Here is a 22,172-nt window from a genome sequence, read left to right as displayed (position 1 = left end):
AGAATGGACAGAACTTGCTGATGCATTTGGCATGAAGAATGAGAAAGAGGAAGGCTGGGCCAATGGTGATACCACTTACTAAGATGGGGAATTCTGGGGCAAAGTGAGTGTGGAGAGGAGGCGGAACAGGAGTTTCATTTTAAGATACTTATGTACCAGCAAGTGAAAATGCCAAGGAGGCACTTGGATACATGAGTCTGGACCTCAGAAGAGAGGGCTGGGCCAGGACACAAAGCCCAAGGCCACCGTTGCACAGATAGTATTGAAGCCAAGGACAGAGAGGAACTCTCCCAGGGTGGCGGGACTGTCTCAGAGTGAAAAGAAGTGGGTCCAGGGATGTGCCTGTCAAGGGCAGAGGAGAAGCGGTGGGATGGGAAGGAAGCCAGGAAGACTGTTGCCAGAGGTTCACCCCTGTGTTCTCAGAACCTAGAACAGCCCCTGGGATACAGCACTCCCTGGCAAAACGGTCGCTGAATGCATGAAGAAAGGAAGGATTTGGGGGTGGTGCCCTTGCCAGATGTTGCTGAAAAGATGCCATGAGAGGAGCCAGAGAGGAGTCCACCGGCTTTCGTAGCACGGGAAACAGCAAGGGCATTGACTCCAAGAGCCTTGTCAGGGAGGTGACGGGAACGAAGCCGAGATACTTCCATTCGGATGGGAATCAAGATGACCACTGTCAGCGCGGCCACAGTCCACAATGACTCAGTCATCCCACAGCAGTGCCGCGTGACCAGTGGGGTTCCCTGCTGTCAAACCTCACGTCAGGGGTCTTCGCGTCAAGTGGTTTCCTGAAGTGCATGGCCTGCCAGGCCAGCCAAGCGCCAGCTGCAATGGGAGGTATGAGCAAGACTCCCACTGCCCGGGCTCAGGGACTCCGGCCACTTCGCTAAATTAACCACAGACACCCTTCAGGGCATTCACCCACTTCCCAGCCCTGGCCTGTGAATTCTCACTCCCGGGGTTTCTTTTCCACGTACCCTCACCTCAGCTGCCACACCTGTGTTTCATTCTCTTCTATCCGCTGCTAGTGCAAGGCAGTGGTCACCAAACTTGTGATCCCTCTCACTATTAGAAAGGAAGCAATAAATAAGTCACACGACTCGGACTTACCAGGCACAGTTAGAACAGAAGGGGATTTTTCTGGCTGTTCATTAACACGGCTGCTGTTCTGAACCCAGAAAATGTTGACGGGCTCAGGAGGGCCCACGGCCTGACAGGTGAGGTTGAAGGCTGTGTTTCTTGTGACATTCATGCTCTCAGGCTGTCTAGTAAAGTGAGGAAGTCCTGCGGAGAAAGAGTTCAGTGAAAGAATGTTTCAGATCTTCAAGCAAAGGCAGAGCCCCAAGGGGAATGGAGACTGTTCTAGAACTTGGCAATAGATTTCTTTATATACCACCTCTGGTCTGAAATGGCTAGTTTGCACCTTCTGAAAGTTGGCTGAGAAAGAATAGAAGCTAATTCTTACCCAACTAGCTCCAGCCGGCTTTCTAGGACACTTTCTCAAAGGGGTTATGATGGTGATTCAGAACTGGTTTTACCAGAAGGGAGGCCTGGCGGTGTTGAAATCAGGCATTATTCCAACTCCTGGGACAGGCTGGCACGTGTTGCAGTGTTTCTTACCAAATTACACATGGAGTGAAAACAAAGCCACGTAATAGGTCCACCTGTTTTTGAGGACAATCCACTGCGTGTGTCCCTTTAAGATGAATGATAATGAATTTAAACATCTGTACACTTGCACAGGGCTTATACAGGGCTGGCCATTTTTCTTTTTTCTTTCCTTTTTTTTTTTTAAATTTTTTTTTTTTTTAACGTTTATTTATTTTTGAGACAGAGAGAGACAGAGCGTGAACAGGGGAGGGGCAGAGAGAGAGGGAGACACAGAATCTGAAACAGGCTCCAGGCTCTGAGCTGTCAGCACAGAGCCTGATGCGGGGCTCGAACTCACAGACCGTGAGATCATGACCTGAGCCGAAGTCGGACGCTTAACCGACTGAGCCACCCAGGCGCCCCATTTTTCAAAGTGCATTCTAATGATAACAGTGCAGACACAGTTGCATACTTCCACTCCTAAGATCTTTGACTGTGATTCAGAATCGAGGCCATAAGGACGGGAACTTTAGAAATACCTCAGAGAAAGCCAGTGAGTACGTACTTGGAGCATGTGCTAAAAAATTAACAAGTCAAGTTAACTGTCCTCAGGCACTTAAACCATGTTCTTTGAGGATTGGGAACTCACAGATCTGGTCCCAGAAGGAATGATGTGGGAGTGGCATAATGGGCTTCTTTATTCCTATTTCAAAGTTTTGCAAAACTCCATTTGGACCTAATGTGATCCTGCCCTGGGCATTTTGTTGGGATTCTGACAAGTTAAATGTCCTCTCAACATTTTCCCAACATTTACAGCAAATGTAGGAACACTACTATCCTCCACACCCCCACTTTCCCCTAGGGCTGGTGCTGACATAACCCTGAGGAGGCATTAGCTGTCCAGCCTGGGATGGGCCTAGAGCAGAGCGCTAACACAGACTCCTCTGAGGGGCCTCCCCACCTCAGGCCTCCTGCAGCATTAGTGGGTATGAGGTTTAGGTTTGCAAAAGGATGGGTAGCAGAGGAGGCTTTCCTTGTGGGACAGTTCTGGTTGAACTTCCCTGAAAAGCCAACCACTTGTTTTTTCTAAAGCTTGTGGTGAGGCGGGTCAGGAGAAAGTAGAAAAGAAAGGTGTTTGGGTGCTTCTGCTGGCAGGGGTATCTCAGAAAGCCAAGATGCAAGGGCCCCGGAGGCAGCCCGTGGACTGGTGAGGAATGACAACTTGGGTGAGAATATAGGTGCTTCCTCCTTGAAGGCTTCCTCGACAGGCACCGCCATTGCAGAACCAGGCATGCGCCCCAAGACCCGGGGCCTTGGGACCTGGGCTCACCTAGCCATCAGCTCACATCCCCTACTGCAGTTCAAGTTCCTTGAGGGCAGAGACCGCCTTCTTCTAGTCGACGTCTCATTCGGACCCACACTGAGCCCGTCTTATGTCACATCATGGAACTGCACTGAACCATCTACCTGACAAATCCTAGGGCCCAAAATGAGTCCCAGATTGAGCTGCTGACCCAGTTCAGGAAAACCACTCACCCTCCTGGCTTCACCATCCACATGTACCGATGTTGAATAATAGGCCAATCATCCCTAGACCAGGCGAAGGGTACCTGGTGCCAGCACTGCGAACCGGATAATGGAATGCATACCGCTTCCAGAAAAGTCTCCAGGTTTCTAAACTGTAAATAACCTGAGGACAAAGGAGTCCATAATCTGTTTTTAATCTCAGCCCTGTTGCTCAGGATAGAGCTAAAACTTTGAGAATTGAATTCACGCCATTTATTTATTATTACCTAAAGTCTAAAAAGAGGATCACCTTATAAAATGTCAGTGCTTATGAATTTGCAAAGTTTGATTACAGAGTTATAAATGAGCATGCTAAACTCTAGAGTTTTATATGCAAAGCAATAAATACAGGTCACTCTGTAGCCTCTGGACTTACCCTGCACCTCGATGTAGATGGGGTCAGACACAATCTCTTCGTTGTTTATTTTCATCTTACAGGTATATGAACCATTGTCTGAACGCTGCACACTGGTTATGCTTCAAAGAAAACACATAGAGATATTTACACTGAATACCCTTTGAGTTTCTGCTATAGGAACAGAACATTCTTCAACCTGTTTATCATATGCTCTGAGTGTTAATCTTCTGTGTCAACGTGGCTAGGTCATGGCATCTAGATATTTGGCCAAATATTACTCTAGATGTTTCTGTGAAAGTATTTTTCAGATGTGGTTAACATTTAAATTTTTTTTTTTTACATTTATTTATTTTTGAGAGATAGAGAGAGACAGAGAACAAGTGGGGGAGGGGTGGAGAGAATGAGACACAGAATCCAAAGCAGACTCCAAGCTCCGAGCTGTCAGCACACAGCCCGACACGGAGCTCGAACTCACAAACTGCGAGATCATGACCTGAGCCGAAGTCGGACGCCCAACTGACTGAGCCACCCAGGCGCCCATATGTGGTTAACATTTAAATCAGTAGACTCTGAGTAAAGATTACCCTTCACAACACGGGTGGGCCTCATCCAGCCAGCTGAGAGCCATACTTATGAGCAAAGACTGAGGTCCTCCAAGGAAGAGGGAATTCTGCCTCTAAACTGCTTTCGGACTCAAGACTATAATATCAACTCTTCCCTCGGTCTCCAGCTGATGCCCTGCCTGTTTCAGATTTGCCAGCACCCACAATCACATTAGCCAATTCCTTAAAATAACTTTCTCTCGTTCCTTCTTTGGTTCTGTTTTTTCTGAAGAAACATGACTAACACACATGCTGTCCCTCCTCTTGCCTTCTATGGAAGGCTCTGTACCAGGGTTCTCTATGTTGGGGTATTGCCCCATCAAGGCATTTTGCTGCAAATTTGTAGGGTTGTTTTTTTTTTTTAATTAAAAAAAAATTTTTTTTTTTAACATTTATTTATTTTTGAGACAGAGAGAGAGCATGAACAGGGAGGGTCAGAGAAAGAGGGAGACACAGAATCCGAAACAGGCTCCAGGCTCTGAGCTGTCAGCACAGAGCCCGATGTGGGGCTGGAACCCATGGACCGCGAGATCATGACCTGAGCCGAACTCGGACACTTAACCAACTGAGCCACCCAGGCGCCCCTGTAGGGTTGCTTTATGTGGGCACAATAACTAGGAGGCACCATGGTTTTTAGGGGCTAGGGGCAACTGTTCCATAACCCAAATGACTTTCTGAGACTAGAACCCAATTCCATTTATAGACACACAAAGAATTTGTCTGGTCTTAATATCCACCTAATTCCCAGGACTGCAATTACCTGAAAATGGGTGCTGCCATCCCTTTGTCCTGTTTGGAACTTGGCCAAGACTCAGATCACGGACAGCACCTCCCTATTTGCGGCTGCCACATGCGTGAGGGGCGTGCCACGGTGCAAGTCCCTGTGTATTCTATGATCTCTCCTGGAGTGGTCATGCCAGGCATCTACATGTTCACATTCGTATTATTTTATTATAGATCACCTTTCTTTCGTTTTCCTTATACTATAGTTTGAACACTACATGTTGTAAAGTATCTGCTATAAACAGGTGGCCTTAGCTCTAAGAGCTTCAGAATCCTGCTTTCCACCCTTCAGACATGTTTACACACAAGAAGTTAGGCAAAACCTGCCCTTAGCTGGGTGTGGGAAGGGGTGAGGGCATAAGGAACTCTTTGAAATGCCCTCAAATGCTCTCAAAGGGGGGGGACACCTTCACTGACCCAAAGGCACTGATTTCTTCTACTGCGCTCATCAGACAGAGCAAAGGCTGTGGCTAGAGAAAGAAAGTAAAAGAAGAAAACTGTGGAGGGGTCCATCTTCCTTTCTAGTAGCTTGTTCCCTGATACAACTTATTTATCCCAAAGCAAAATAAGACCCATCCCTCAACCCATCAAGGCCTGAAGCTTAATGCTTAAAAGAGACCAGGAAGCTGGCAAGGTCAGAGGGGACGCCATCTTGGCCCACAGGTGGCAGCCACCAGGATATACAAACAGCACAGCGGCATCAGGAGCCAATTTGCCACAGCAAGGCCCCTTGGACTTGAGGTTGAACACACGGTTTTGAAACACACGGTTTTCAGAACATAGAACATTTTAAATTACAACTTCTCCCCAGTGATACCATGTTGCAGTTCCCTTTTAGCTTCTGATAAAGAGTAAGTAAAATACACATCAAGAATGGTGTCAATCAGGGGCCCCTGGGTGGCTCAGTTGGTACTTCGGTTCAGATCATGATCTCGTGGTCCGTGAGTTCGAGCCCCGCATCGGGCTCTGTGCTGACAGCTCAGAGCCTGGAGCCTGCTTCCGATTCTGTGTCTCCCTCACTCTCTGCCCCTCCTTGCTCGCGCTCTGTCTCTCTCTGTCTCAAAAATAAATAAGCATTAAAAAAAAAAAAAAAAGAAAAAGAATGGTGTCAATCAGAATGAGGAGAACCAGAGCTGCTTGGGTTAATATTACCTCCTTACTGTTCCCAAGGCCCAATAATGTGACTATCGTCTGTCACCTGCACTTTCTGATGTGCCAATCTGAGCAGTGCCCCACTGACTCAGAATACTTTGCCTTCCCCTTTCCCCTCACTCCTGTGCGGGAGTGATATAATTTTGGAATTGCACCTGATGAACGGAAGCTGGACTTGGGGAGGACTCGGGATTTCAAAGAAGGGCCAGATCTCTCCATGCTTTAGGGCAGGACTGAAGGTCACAATGTCTAGAGGTCACTGGGAGAACATGGAAAGAGACTTCACAGGACAAATATCTCCAAAAAAGGGGTTAGCTGACCCTCCTCTAATAAATCTCCCTGGATGTCATGGTGGCAGGAAGAAAGAGGGAGAGAAGCAGGTGTCTAGAATGGTGCCCGGACCAGCATGAGTATCAGCCAGGGGCTGAATGGTGCACCTGCTTCTAGGAGCTCTTGAAGATTCTGCATGGCTGAGCAGTCTAGTTTTCTTTGCAGTTCAAAAACAAACCAACAAACAAAAAAACAAACAAAACAAAACAAAAAACAAGGTCATGGCTACCAAAGAGGGGGTCCTTTCCACATATTTCACAGGTTCATTTTAGAAGAGGAGTCATTGTCTTGAGGCCAGGCCCAGGAGCTGGACTGATGATAAGATCTGATAGGCTGAGGACAGCTGTGCCTCTGAAGACCTGGCTCTGGCTCAGGGTCCAGAAGCCCAGTGTTGCAGCAGCCTTGTCACATGACTTAGGTAGTCAGGAGCCAGAATGCAAGTGAGGGCCACAGAGGGATGCAGGGCAAGGCCAAGGAAGGCAGCCCAAGGATGCAAAGTACCCCTGTGTGCGTTGGGGGGGCGGGGGACGGACGACTGAGAAACTATCGGGTGGAAGTAATAGTTTAGCAGCACAGCTTGGACTTCAGAAATCAGACGCAAAGGGCATGAAAAGTCTAGGAGCATCTTAAGCCAACCAGCAAGGAAGGAAAATTCAACCAGGAGGAGAAAAGGAGAGCTCAAAGGAAACATGATCAAAACTTTGTCTTTAGTCATTTGTATCAGGAAGAGGTCAGCAATCGCCTGGGGAGATGGGTTACGTGCCTGCATTAATTAGCAAGTCCAGACCCAGATTTTCCACAAATAATTCTACATGTTGCTTCCTAGACATGCAAGTAAAGGCTGCCATGCTGACAGCAGGGTGGGGGGTGAGGTGGAGAAGAGTTGCTGTCCCCAACTTCTCCCCTTTCCTAAAGGAAACAGCAGGTGCAGTCTCTAGAGGCTCCCCAGTGAAGGCTCTGAGCTCAGAATAGCAATCTAGGCATTCCAACAACTGAGTAAGAGGAGTTCCAGAAAGAACACAGGAAGGAAAGCATAATTCAAGAAAATGCCCCAGGGCTGGATTCTAGGTCTTTCTTAACCAGGCCCGTAGGTGGGCAGCACAGTGGAAGAGAAAAGACCCACCAAGACCACCCATCTCTCATCAGGAGATGTCACAACTCCAAGATAAAGTGGAGGTCCAGAAGCTTCCAGAGAGAAGTAAAGTGAGTCATTCACAAATGAATCAGAACCCCACCACACTTCTCAAGAACAAATCTGGGGGCAAAAAGGAAATATATCAATGACTTCCAAATGACAACAGGAAATTATTCTTTTTGAGTTCTGTATCCAGACAAGCTACCTCAATGTGAGGATAGAAAACACAATAGCATTTTCAGACATGCAAGGTCCATGCTGGTGGAGGATGGGCTCTGTGCCAAAGCGAAGGAGTAAAAGCCAAGAGGCGGGGTTGGGGGCGGTGCGGAACCTGGGCTTCAGGAGGAAATAGGAGAAACAAGGGCCCCCAAAGATGACAGAGCTGCACCCCAGACCTGGGGAGCAACCTGCCCAGACTGGAGCAGGAGAAGGACAGGACAGGCATCTCCTAGGAAAAAGATCAGGCCTGGTAATCGCATCACTTTGAGAGGAGATGTATGTAGAGTTTAGGGACAAATGAGAGTGACACTTAAAAAATTGAGCAAACTAACAAGCAAGGAAACTATTAAACTGAGGACAATCAAAAAGCTGTGAAGAAGTAAGATGTAACCACAGCCTACTGTATGACTCAGCTGAAAACAGCATTTACATAGCCACAAAAAATGTGAAGTCCTGGGTACTGATTTAACCAGAGTTGTAACGTTCTATTAGATGAACTCCAGGCTAGGCGCGGGCGCGCTCACGCGCGCGCGCACACACACACACACACACACACACACACACACACACACACGAGTCATAAGGATTGAATACCTACAAAAGATACCCAAGAAGTGGATAAGCACAGCTCCTCGTTGGGGAAGGGCTGGAGGCTGGAGCAGAAGAGAGGATTTTTGAACAGTTGGAGAATTTTGCCACGTGTATGCACTGCTTTAAAAAAGGTATAAAAATTGTGTCAGATTCTGGTCAAATACAAACATCTGAACTGGGGAAAACCAAAGCCACCATACAGACTCAGCCACTGCGTCTAGACAGGAACCACCTGGACAGAGCCCCAGGGCTCTTTGCATCTGCAAAAGCCCATCACACCAGGGTGGCCTCAGCTGGGTGAGTCCCAGTACGTCCTTGTTTCTCAGACCTATCACATGTAGACTGGCCTGCTCAGACATGGCTCTGAAGTAGCAGCTACATTCTAGAGGCTTCTTAAAAGAAATACAAGGGGCGCCTGGGTGGCTCAGTCGGTTGAGCGGCCGACTTCGGCTCAGGTCATGATCTCACGGTCCGTGAGTTCGAGCCCCGCGTCGGGCTCTGTGCTGACAGCTCAGAGCCTGGAGCCTGTTTCAGATTCTGTGTCTCCCTCTCTCTCTGACCCTCCCCTGCTCATGCTCTGTCTCTCTCTGTCTCAAAAATAAATAAACGTTAAAAAAAAATTAAAAAAAAAAAAAAGAAATACAAAAAAGAACAAAGGGGGTACAGTTCCACTTACATGAGGTACGTAGAGTAGTCAAAGTCACGGGGAAAGAAAGTAGAATAGAGGTCACCAAGGACTGGGGGAAAAGGGAATGAGGGGTTAGTGTTTAATGGGCATGGAGCTTCCCTCTGGGGGGCTGAGAAAGTTCTGAAGATGGATGGTGGTGATGGGTGCCACACCAAAGTGAATGTACTTAAATGCCACTGAATTGTATACTCGGAAAGGGTTAAAATGGTACATTTTATCCTATGTATATTTCACCATGATAAAAATATTAAAAATGAAAAAACAGTTGTAGAGAAATACAAGTTTTAGAAAACTATAAAATCCTTCCAGCTCTAGCTACAGAGAACTAAGCTAGAATTGAATTCCCAGTGGGGAACCCCTAGACTACACAAAAAACATGTCAAAATACTTTTCCTTTGCCACAAATTACCCCAATAACTGAATGTGCAGGGCCGGCTGGCCTACAGGAACACTGGCTTTTGTTTCTGCTTGAGAGTTTGGTCCCCCCAGTCTTCTGGCCTGATGGCTGGTGCCTCCCTGGAATGCTTTACCTGACCCGGGAGTGTTTCTACCCAAGCCAGAGAGCTCCTTATACCTTATGCTCGACTTTAGAGCTAACTGTATCCCAAAAAGTACCCCCTCCTTTAGAGACTCCAGGGAAAGGTCCCGGCTACACAGCATCCCGGGATCTGCACAAATGGATGAGCTACAGTTTCAAGCTGATATCAAATGCAAATGAGGCAAGATACCAGTCGGAGAGCCGAGGTGGCTTGGCTTAAGCCTGATGGCTTAAGCCCCACAAAGGAGAATTGCTACAAGCCCTGGAGAGATAGAGCCTGAGGTGTGCACCATCCAGGACTAGGTCAGGAATATGGGGTCTGGGGAGGGCGGGGGTGCAATTTTCAGTGTTAATCACCAAGCCATCAATTAGGAATACCCCAACCTGCTGGCGGACACAGAGTGTTCCCGACACCTACAATAGACGTCCAAGTGAAAGAAGAAAACAGGTGAATTATTAGCAAAAAATGGACTCAGCTCAAGAGGACACCTGGGCTTGAAGCACCATATCAGTTATTTTTTCCCTTGTATATGCCCCATTATTCATTATTACGCAAAAACAATTTTTAAGGTTTTCCCTTTACAATTTCACATACATCCTTCTGTATTTGCTTCTGCTTTACAACAGTAGGTTACAGTGGCATAGAGCAGTCAGTATTTTGAAGGCGTTTAATAAGACAGGAGAACATTCATAATAGGATGTTACGTGGGGGGAACGAGATATATAATCATCTGTGTCATAAAATGCTAATTTCATTTCAGGAATATTAATTTCATATGTGCTTGGAAAAGTTTTCTCAGGGTTGTGGGCCATGGTTTCTTTCTCTGTACATGTTTGGTAGTTTCTAAGTATTTAGCAAAATACATATATTACTATTAAAATAACTATTTTTTAAGTTAATTTATCTATTTTGAGACAGAGAGGGGGGGGGGGCTCAGGGGAGGGGCACAGAGAGAGGGAGACAGAGAATCCCAAGTAGGCTCCGAGTTCAGCTCAGAGCCTAATGTGGGGCTTGAACTCATGAACCGTGAAATCACAACCTGAGCCGAAATCAAGAGTTGGACGCTTAACTGAGCCACCCAGGTGCCCTTAATATAAATTTAAAATATACGCATAGAGGAACTAAGACCAAGCAGTTTCTAAAACCTTTTAGGAACGCTCTTACTCATGATATTAAATCTCCTTTAACCTTTCCCAAGTAGGGTGGGGCTTGTACTTAAATGCACATGAACTTCTTCTTTTATCATTTCCACATCCACCCCCATCCCCGGTTTCAATAAACTGAGGTTTGACCGAAAGATGGGTTGGGTCCTGAGTGGCAGAAGTGCCCCCTCAGTCCTGATGCCGGGTCCTCTCCCCTAAATCGATACTTCAAGGCCAAATCTACAAGTATGCACATCTCCTAACCTACTTGTAGGGTCAAAGACCAGATAGCTGACTGACCCTTATTTTTAGAATGGGGCATTTGGGGGTTCAAGTGTGGGGTCTGCCCGATATGAAAGAGGAAATGTGGAACCGACAAAAACTCAGAAAGTTAAATCACATCCACAATCCTGGTCAGTCTCTAGCAACTCACAACTGCTTCATATTTAAAGGACGCATGCTGGGGCGCCTGGGTGGCTTGGTCGGTTAAGCGTCTGACTTCGGCTCAGGTCATGATCTCATGGTCCGTGAGTTCGAGCCCCGCGTCGGGCTCTGTGCTGACAGCTCAGAGCCTGGAGCCTGTTTCAGATTCTGTGTCTCCCTCTCTCTCTGCTCCTCCCCTGTTCATGCTCTGTCTCTATCTGTCTCAAAAATGAATAAACGTTAAAAAAAAAAAAAAGGACGCATGCTGGTACGAATTGTGGGGGCCTCTCTCTGGAGACCCCATCCATTTTCGAAATTCATTACCCTTTCTTATAATAACACCTTATACAAAACTGGCTTATGTCCTAACCCCAAACACCTCGTGTTTCTCCCCATATTCCTCTGACCCCTGCCAATATACACATATGTATTTTGTACATTCCCTTAAATACATGTGGCCCATACAGGTATTCTTAAGGGCAACTCCAAGAAAATTACAAGCTAATGAATTCCATGTGTTGAAGGCCTAGAACTAGTTTTTAACTCTTCACTGTTCCTGGCAACCAGAGTGGATTTCTTTCAGGGCCCATGAGATGGAAGAAGAGACGACATTGCAAGTGTGCAAACCAGGCCCCCCGTTTAAGGGTGACAGCTTACTCTCCAGTGACCCCGGGCAAGTCACCCTACTCAGAGGGACCTCAAAGTCATCATCTAGAAGATACCATATTTAGGGTCTCCAACATCCTTCTTTCTTGCCAAGAAATTACACGGATATTTACAGTCTTGATTCAGTCACTACAATTTCCTTCATACGGCTCCTGTGTCACCTGAACATTAATATACTTGAAGAATATTGTAATGGTGGACTCAGTACTGTCCCCAAAGCTACTCAATTCAGCTGAGTGTCCACAGTTTACGAGAATTCTGACCACTAAATTTGCTGTATGGCTTAGTTTGGAGGTCAAATAAGATTTTTTTTTCCCCTTCAGAATGAGTTTATGAGACTGGAACTGAGTACATGCAAAAGTATAAATTTTTGTTCTAAAGTTCTGAAAATATGACCCAGGTCACCTTCTGAACTCTAAAGACACAAGTCCAAGATAAGATACTGTCTGTTCTAAGTTTAAAAGCTCTCCAATTTGGGGCACCTGGGTGGCTCAGTCAATTGAGCATCCAACTCTTAATTTCAGCTCAGATCATAATCGCAGGGTCATGAGACTGAGCCCTGAGTCGGGCTCCACACTGAGCATTTTGCTTAAAATTCTCTCTCTCTCCCTCTGCCCCTCTCCCCTGTTCACTGTCTCTTTCTCTCAAATAAAAAAAAAATTCTGAGTGTCACATTAAAAATATTTTTTAAATTAAAACTCTCCAATTTAAGTCCTTTAAACATCCCATGGCCCCTTAGAACACACTTGAAGCTGCTAGTCACGTGATGCAAACCTATCTCTTTGGCAAGAAGGCAACTCACCCACGGTCTCACAGCTGTCCAGTGGCAGGACCCCCATTCAGGACTGCCAGCCCAGAGAGAGCAGGGCAGTGTTTTCCTCCTAATGATACCTGATGGGACCAATGTCCCGGCTCTTCGTTCCTTTAAGCCATTAAACTGCTCCTTATTCATTATTAAATGGATCATTAGAAGCTGTGTCTCTATCATGGTAAAACATCTGTGTCTTGTAGTTGATGCAGAAAAAAAAATGTAGCCAAATCTCCTGAGTGGTCTCAGCCACCGGCTGAGGGTGGCAGCCTGACAGTCCCAGCCAAAATTTAAATCAACCAACGGAAAACGTGACAGTTGTGTTCTTTGCTTTGATGCTAACCAAGCCTATATCTTGGAAAAACTATGCAAAAAAAAAAAAAAAACTAAAACTAAAAACAAAAAAAACAAACCCCCAAGGTGCATCTTCTGGAAATGTTGACACACTAAATTCTAACGGGAGCTGTCAGTACTGTGGTATCTCTGAGGCAGTTTTCTGAAAAGGAAACATCAAATGATTCACCAAAAGACGGGACCGTCCGGGACTGCCCCAAGCATCAGGCCAGGGAAAGTGAAAACACACCAGATCAAAGAGGGCTCCCCTCGCTCGGAGCGCAGGAATCCTAGGGAAAAGGCATTGGCGCCAACTCTGCACGGCCCTGACCTCATTTTGAGCTTTTAATGACCACAGGTCCACCGAATTCTAGAACTGCACATGCAAGGACAAATAAACAAGACCAAACAAAACAAAACACTCAAACCCCTCCTGGCTGAAGAGGAGCGAGTAGAGAAGAAAAAAGGGATGGGGAGAAGAGAAGCAGCTGTCTCACTGTCAGCGGTACTCTGAAATACGATGACTCAGTCCTAGGGACAATGGGTTATTCCAGATACCTGCTGACTTGGCTCTGTCACCCCCCCTCCCCCACCCCCAATGCATTCGGCTGGCCCCTGTCAAAACAAAGTGGAACAATGAGATGGTGACACGGTGACACGAGGACGGTGACACGCGGACGGTGACACGAGGACTACCACAGTATCATGATCTGCAGGAGCAGGGGGTGTAGGGGAGGGGGGAAAGTGAGGATAAGGCAAAGGAAAGCGGTGGGAAGCCTGTTTGTTTTAAAACCTCCACCCCCACGGTGCGATTTAGACGCCTCCACATACTGGGTAAGAAACGTCGTTCCCACTCACTGGGAGAGCTCTTGAGTCAAGCAGAGCGTGACATGACTTGTAGGTCAGGTGGGAAGTGGTTCCCCAGAACCCAGAGCCTCTGATAACCAGCAGTTCCAGTGAGGCCAAGATCAATGTAAAAGAAATCAACAATACAGACCGGCAGCTATTAATCTACACTGTAAGTGGATTAGTGAGTTGCTAACCCAGAAACTAAAAAAAAGCTTTTTAACTTATGAGGTTTTTGCTTTTGAATCAGCAATAACATAACAACATTTAACAAGAGAAAGGAAGAGAGAACACGTACCTGAAGGAAGCGATTATTGCTGTAACTTCGTCATCTGGATAAAACTGAGTAATTGCATGATGTGCCCCCAGCAACTCCTTCCCATCTTTCCACCAAGAAATAACTGCGATGTCCTGGTACATATTAGGTATATTGATCGAGCAATTAAATTTGACATCTTTATGTTCAGAAAGTATTATGTGGCCAATCGTATGATTAAATGCAAGAGGCGGGAGCTTTGACCCAGCAGAGGTCACTCCAGGATGGACTGCATTGCCCGTATGCCGTCGTCCGGGCTGGGTTGGTGAAAACATCAAGGCAGGCTGGTACCCACTGGTGTGAGGAAGGGAAAATGGCATGTGGTCAGTTTGTAGGCTTCCTGGGTATGGCAGGTCAGGCTTGGTTTCTTTCTTCACCTCTGCAAAAGCTGCAAAACAGAACACCTGATTTTTAGCCTTTTATTTATTTATTTATTTATTTATTTATTTATTTATTTATTTATTTTTTAATTTTTTTTTATTTTTTATTTTTTGATTTTTAGCCTTTTAAATAAAGGAATTTTCCAAGTAGGTTCCCAATCTCTAAGCCTCTGATGACAGACAGGGGGTATCCTCAGGGTCCTCAGAAAACATGAGCAAAATGTATTTAACACACACATCTGGACATATATTCTCATTCACAAATTCATTCATTTGTTCACATACCTCCTAAAGAATGTTTAAGAAATAGAACTCCTCCCACCCATTTTTTTCTTTTCTTTTCTTTTTTATTGAGATGCAATTGACTTATATTAAGTTTCAGGTGTACAACATGATTTGATATTTGTATATGTGGCATCTAATTAACTAGTTGACCACCAGTTACAAAATTTATTTCTTGTGATGAGAACTTTACTTTTTATTATTATTATTTTTTTAATTTTTATTTGTTTTCTTGAGAGAGAGGGAGAGAGTGTGCATCTGTGAGTGAGTGAGGCAGTGGCAGAGAGAGAGAGAGAGAGAGAGAGAGAGAGAGAGAGAGAGAGAATCCCAAGCAGGCTCCATGCCCAGCACGGAGCCCAATGTGGGGCTTGATCTTATGACTGTGAGATCATGACCTGAGCTGAAATCAAGAGTCAGATGCTTAACCAACTGAGCCACCCAGGCGCCCCTCTTGTATTGAGAACTTTAAAGATCTACTCTCTTAGCAGCTTTTAAATGTACAACACAGTATTATTAACTGTAGTCACCTTACCGTACATGACATTGCGAGGACTTACTCATTTTATAACTGGAAATTCGTATCCTTTGACCACCTTCCCCCATTTGTGAAAATTGTGACTCATTCAAAGTCCTTCATATCCAACTCAACAGCATGGCAGGAAGGTGATGGCAACTGAGATCACTTTTCTCACTGTGTTCTCAATCACAGACTATGCCACAAATTTGACCAATGGTCTTGTAAAGGCTGCTACCGGTCACAAAGATATGAGTTTACAATTCTGGTGCCTCAACATGACCCATCTCTAGGTATGGGGGGGATAAAAAATCAATGCCACTTATGTCACCAACAACAGAATGACTTAGAGCTTCCATTAAAATGCTTGCAAGCTGGAATGAACCTGGCAATGTTGATTTCATCTGGCCCACAAGTATTTCTAGAAATACTGGCCCACAATAGTTGTACTTCTGGCTTTTTTAATAGCACTTTTGGAGCATACATCCTATGCTGGTTGTTACGTATTCAAACACGGTGGCCACAGTTGAGATAGGCAGAGAATGGGAGAGATATTGTGTGGGAAAGTGACTGGGGGTACACAGAGGTGCCCATCCCCACTCCAGAGCTGTGCCTCTGCCACACTCAGGATGTCGCACCCTCCTGGGCTCCTGGGTGTGTATGTGCAGGGAGAGTAGGATGGTTTCTGCTTACGGTTGTGACAGATTTAGCAAGTAAGAACGCAGGACACCCAGTTGAAATTGAATTTCAGATAAACGAGAAATAATTTTTAGCATAAACAGTCAACTAAGCACTTATTTGGCCAATGGAGATACAATCAGGAAATCTGGGAGCAGAAGGAAGGATCTGAGAATTTGTTCCTCTGGCTTTCTGCCTGCCAAGTCGCTCTGGACTGCACATCTCCCTCAACTGAAGGTCACGGCTTCTGTTAGGGAGTCTTCTCTATGTGATTCTTTCATGCCAGGTCGGCTCTCGTGGTTGCTGCATTTGGGAACTGCCTCCAGGGTGAATGCCAGGTTGGAGAAAAAGAGATTTCACTATCAGAAACCAGGGAAGGGGTGCCTGGGCGGCTCAGTTGGTCAAACGTCCAACTGTTGATTTCAGATCAGGTCATGATCTCAAGGTTCATGATCCAGCCCGAAGTCGGGCTTTGCGGTGACAGCACAGAGCCTGCTTGGGATGCTCTCTCTCTCTCGCGCGCGCGCTCTGCGCCTCCCCACTCTCTCTCTCTCAAAATAAAGAAAAAAACTTAAAAGGAGAGAGAGAGAGAGAGAGAGAAGTCAGGGAAAGCTCACTGCTTGTCCTCAGCCTGCAGTCTCAGTGGCTGTGGGAGAGCAGGGGCCCTCCACATGCTTTGGGGGAGGCTATGTGGGTCAGCCTCAGGCTGGCCTTGAGCCCGGCCATCCAGACAGATGAGTGTGCTGTGATAGAAGCATTCATTTATTCCAGGGAGTGGAGGTCAGGGTGACTCTGCAGAGAGAGGCCCCTGCCTCTCTTGTCGCTGCCACGCCAGGCAAATCTTAGGCACAAGTGTGGGCCTGTGCTCTTAGCAGGAAACGGCAAAGCTCTGCCTGGGCGCCATCCAGCTCCATCATCTCCCTCTGAATTTGGGGATACTTTCTGCAGTTATGAATGCTCTGGCTATTTATCTTATGCCTGCAGACCCTGTGCAAGAACACTCTTTTTCTTGAGGCGTTGAAGCACTTATAATTCACCTTTGCCTCTCAGAGCAGCAAATTTATCGAGAGTCCTTATTCACCGACATCCATGAGACTGGGAAGGCAGGGGGTTTGTCCAAATAACCGTGTTTTTCTTTAAAGGCAAAAAAAAAAAAAAAGGTGGAGTGGGAGAAGCAAATAATTCCTTGGTTTGTTTAATTTACTTAAAGACACTTAAAATGTCAAATTATAAGGGTAACCCAAGTTGGTAGTGGAAAATTCACATGTTTACAGAAGCCCAGAGAACATAAAATGGGAACCTGTTTTTAATCCCAAGCCTGCAAGATAACCTCTGGTTACAGCTGGGGTCTAGCCTTCAGTTTTCTCGGAGCCAAGCTGCTAAGTGAGCAAACTAGAGACAGGGCCACCCACTCAGAGGTCGGAGGGGCAAACCCACCCTATAATCACTATGGCTGGTTTAAAAGATAGCTAAGCTCCACGAGCTGAACTGCCAGGAGTTGGCAGAATGATTCAACTGCCAGTAAGCATTTACCTCGCACCTACCGGGTCTAAGGTTTGTTGTGATAGTGTAATGGGATACAGAGAGGCACTTGCCCCAGACGGGGAGCAGCAGAGGGTCCCAGGAGTTAAAAGGAAGAAGGGATATGGGGAAGTGGGGCAACAGAGCTGTCCTGACAAATGTCAGCGGGGCTTTCCCTGGTCCCTCCCCACCCTCGACTACTTAGCCCTCCTACTTGGGGTGCTGGGGCTCTCCCCCTCGTAACGTCTCCTGGGATTCCTCATTCGGTTCTTTCTCTCCTGCTGGACTGGGAGCCCCAAGAGGGCTAGCACCCACACTCTAGCCAGGTCATAGAAGACGCTCAAAATAGGCGTGTTGAATGAATAAAAGTAAAGGCATGAATTAGAGAAGGGATGTGGGGGGGGCGCAGGGTTTCTAGGGGCTGGGGCGGTGGGAAATTGCAGAGAAAGAAGAGGCCCTAATAGTTTGGGAACATGAGTGCAGCTGCAGGGTGGTGCTCCTGTGCTAACATCAAAGAGCCAGAGCAAGTGGATAGAGCTGACCGTGGAGAGTCCCGGATCCTGGCCGAGGCAGCAGTGATTCCTAGAAAGTTTCTGAGCAGGGGAGGGAGATCAGAGCCGTACTCGACTCCGGCACTGACATCTGGCTGAGTGGGAGCCCGAGGAGCAGGAAGGAGGAGGCCAGGAAGAAGGGAACCCACCAGGAAGATGGCAAAGACCTAACTACTGGGAGTTAGTGGCTGGGAGCAGGAAGGATGCTGGAGAGAGAAGAAAGGTTGACCCCAACAGTGTTCCCATTATGGCCATCATCCCACAACAGAAAGGTCGGTCTAACACCAAGTATTTAGGAAGGATATAACCTCAGAACACAGGAGAGTTCTCAGGAGTGGTCATTATACTGGTTGTTGTTGGCAGGCCGGGAGGCTGCTTCCGGTTCAGTTTTCTCACAGGGAGAAGGGGGATGGTAACCATGGTGCCCCACAGGGTATTGCTGTCAGCAACAAAGGAGGTATCACTATGTCTGGCTCATCGTCAGCTCTCCAGTAACTGTTAGCTATTACTTTTTTATTATTTTCCCAGCTTACTCTGAATCAGTAAACACCTGCCACACACAGCCCAATACTTGAGAGGGGCTGATTTACAAGGGTTGATACAGGGAGCTGCCCAACTCCTCGTGGATGATGGTGTTGGTGAGGCTTCCGCTGCACAACTTTGCTGGGGGCCGGATGGGGTGCCGTTCATCGAGCAGTCTGTGTAAATGCTGTTCTAGAGCTCTGCAGTGCATACAGGGAGCCCTGAGCGATTTCGGATAATGTGGAAAAGGGCAAAATAAAAACCAATCCAAGGTTTTGGACCCAGGGGTCAGGGCAATGACCGATCAGAAATTATATTTTTTTCATAACTTAAAAAAAAATTAATGATTTTTTAAAATGAATTAATTTATTTATTTAGACGCTGGGCTCAATCTCACTAATTGTGAGATCATGACCTGAACCAAAATCAAGAGTTGGACGCTGAATGGACTGAGCCACCCAGGTGCCTCCAGAAGTGGAACGCTTTACGATTATTTTGGGAGAGTTATGGCAGGAGGAGGAGATCAGACCAACAAGGCCTGCTTATACAGCAAACCTTTTAGTTCTCACTAACATGCTCCCATTAACTCATCTTTACGATGGCAAAAGGGAGTGTGGTGGCCTTGGTGTCAGATGGATAAACATTTGAGACAATGTTTAGTCAAGGTGAGAGATGTATTAAAAGCCCACATAGACTGGGGGAGCCTGGGTGGCTCGGTCGGTTGAGTGTCTGACTTCTGCTCAGGACATGATCTCGCGGTTCACAAGTTCGAGCCCTGCATCGGGCTCTGTGCTGACAGCTCAGAACCTGGAGCCTGCTTCAGATTCTGTGTTTCCCTATCTCTCTGCCCCTCGCCCGCTCATGCTCTCTCTCTCTCTCTCTCTCAAAAATAAATAAACATTAAAAACAAAACCGAAAGCAGCCCACAGAGACTGAATGAGAATTTTGTACTCTCTACATAGCATACATGGAAAAGTGGGCTGCCTCTGGCTATAATTTGGGTGGAAGTCACAAGAAACTTCACCCTCCCCACCCCTCTCTTCCTTCTTTCAAGGTTGTTTCCATCTGTGGACTGGATAAGCTACTCAAGTGGGAGGTTGAGCCTTACATAAGTAACTGCTACTAAGCAGCCTTGGATAAACGGCCTCACACCCAGGTCGGACAGCAGCTGTCCCACTGTTCCAGAAGCTGCCATCTCCCGCCCAGCCCCCAGCCTGGGAGCTGCATGATGGAGCATCCCTGCCCATTCCCAATCACTACTCGGCCCTTGCCCAGATTCCAACGTCAGCTTCGCACAGACAGGGATTGTGCCTCCGTCATCGGCCTCCAGTGCCAAGCACAGGGATAGGCTTATGGGACACAATTAGCAAATGCTTATTCATCCCACAAATAAATTGGTTCAATATACTGTCCATTGTTTCCCGCAGGTTTGCCATGTTTTTCTGAACAAATTTGTAGCTTTCTCGAAAGCTGGAGGTGACATCCTTTGAACCCAGCAGGATGAGAAACATGGATTTACTCTGCAGTGAACATTCACGGAAAAAATGGGTGTGATGATGTGGGCCGAGTTCTGAAGGGTGACCTGGGAAGAGACGTGGTCCAGGCAGGGACACTGCTGGGGCTGGGGTTGGGACTGAGGGGGGACACTGGCATGCCTCTGAAACAGCCCCTCTTCCACCAAGCACACATAGCCGCAGTGAGCCAGCCATTTAGGGACCTTAGTCTGTTAGACTCAGAATTGGTCACTGAGGGGATGTTAGTAAATAGGCCACTTTCTGTGCGACCAACTAGCACATCCCACCTTTAAATCCATGACTAATGGCTCAGTGCTTGCTGAGTGTGCATGATGGCAGGTGGGCTGGTGGTCAGTATTGTTCAGTGGTGCCCAGCAAAGTGCCTTGGTGCCTGAGACATGACCTCAGAAACGCTCTTTAGCCTCTCTGGTCCCCTGCAAGGATAAGAGTGCCTCAGTGGTAGGACATGATCGGATGTATAGGGTCTGCCAGCACATTCTACAGATTTTGGCTGATGCTGTTGTCATTGCATTGCATCTGAACTGGGCCTGTTGGCCACCTGAAGTAGGATTTTTTTTAATGTTTTAATGTTTTTTTTTTAATGTTTACTTATTTTTGAGAGAGACAGAGACAGAGCTTGAGCAGGGGAGGGGCAGAGAAAGAGAGGGAGACACAGAATCTGAAGCAGGCTCCAGGCTCCGAGCTGTCAGCACAGAGCCCGATGCGGGGCTTGAACCTACGGACAGTGAGATCACGACCTGAGCTGAAGTCGGACGCCCAACAGACTGAGCCACCCAGGCACCCCTGAAGTCGGATTTTTTTTCTTTTAATTTTTTTAAGTTTATTTATTTTGAGAGACAGAGCAGAGGAGGGGCAGAGAGAGAGAGGGAGAGAGAGACAGAATCCCAGGCAGGCTCCATGCTGTCAGAGCGGAGCCCGATGTGGGGCTTGAACTCACGAACCGTGAGATCATGACCTGAGCTGAAACCAAGAGTCAGATGCTTAACTGACTGAGCTACCCAGGAGCCCCAAGTAGGATTTTTTTTTTAAGTTTACTTATTTATTTTGAGAGAGAGAGAGAGAGAGAGAGAGAGAGAGCACAAGCAGGAGAGGGGCAGAGAGAGAGAGAATCCCAAGCAGGCTCCATACTGTCAGCACAGAACCCAACGTGGGGCGCAAACTCACAAACTGTGAGATGGTGACCTGAGCTGAAGCCAAGAGTCGGATGCCTAACTGCCTGAGCTGCCCTAAAGTAGGATTTCTGAGGTCCAGGGGCAGCAGGTGGAATGGTAGCAGAGCAGGCCCCCAGGCCCTGGACGCCCTCCAAACCACGGGAAGAAGACTGGGCCGGCAGCAGCCCTGCAGGAGGAAGAGTGCGGGTGGGCGAGCCTATCCAGCCCTGCCTTGGGTGTCAGGTGCCATCCATCTGCCTTACAACCCTGGGTGCCTGGAAAGCGACAAGGGAAGCACCTTGGCTTGAGCGTTGGAATAAGGGCAGGACTGAAGTGCCAGCCGGTGGGACCCACTACTCCGCTCTTTCTACTCTTCCTCAAACAACAAAACGGACAGAGGCATCAAGCAAGCTCTCTGAAGGTCAGCCCCACAATCAGGAAGCCCAGAGGCGGGTACAAGAGTGAGGGCTTATTCCTGAACTCCTGGGGGTTCTTTGCTTCTCACCTGCCACCTACGTGGCCCAGGGGGGGCGGCAACAGACAGAGGGGAGGATGCCCTTTGCCCGAGAGCTAAGGCCTCCATTCTGGCCTGGCTGTCTGCTGTGTGGGGGCTTTGCTATCAAGCAGCCCCCTTGTAGTTGGGAGAAAGGCCTCCTTCAGGAGTGCGTTTGCAGTTTACAAAAAGGCTTTTGGAGGCCGCACCCCGTCCTTTCCCCTGCAGCGCCCTGTGTCCGCCTCTAAGAGAAAGGGCCATACCTGGACCCCCACCGCCCCAGCCTCACCCCCGTCCTTGTGGCTGCTATTTGAATCATGTCCCTCGGCAGCTTCCCTGTCATCTAGTTTAAGGGCTCCTTCCCCACCCCCATGGCCGGCTGAGGCCAAACCAAGAACAAACAGAACCTTGCTACTTAGTTTTGTGTCACTTTATGTAAACATGAAGGTTTCTCAATT

At 47.3% G+C, this 22,172-nt stretch overlaps 1 protein-coding gene across 3 annotated transcripts in view; it reads right to left on the bottom strand.

Annotated features, from left to right (window-relative positions):
- MERTK (MER proto-oncogene, tyrosine kinase) overlaps positions 1-22,172 on the bottom strand; it is a 152,111-nt gene that overhangs the window by 88,381 nt on the left and 41,558 nt on the right. For all 3 annotated transcript variants that reach the window (XM_058683287.1, XM_058683288.1, XM_058683286.1), the window contains exons 2-4: positions 14,070-14,475; positions 3,533-3,633; positions 1,111-1,284 (exon numbers count right to left, since the gene is read on the bottom strand). In XM_058683287.1, coding sequence (XP_058539270.1) covers positions 1,111-1,284; positions 3,533-3,633; positions 14,070-14,475 — 681 coding nt within the window. The remainder of the gene's footprint in view (positions 1-1,110; positions 1,285-3,532; positions 3,634-14,069; positions 14,476-22,172) is intronic.

The sequence above is a fragment of the Neofelis nebulosa genome, chromosome 9 (assembly GCF_028018385.1).
Source record: "Neofelis nebulosa isolate mNeoNeb1 chromosome 9, mNeoNeb1.pri, whole genome shotgun sequence".
Taxonomy (NCBI): Eukaryota; Metazoa; Chordata; class Mammalia; order Carnivora; family Felidae; genus Neofelis; species Neofelis nebulosa.
This window is presented reverse-complemented; position numbering and strand designations above follow the sequence as displayed.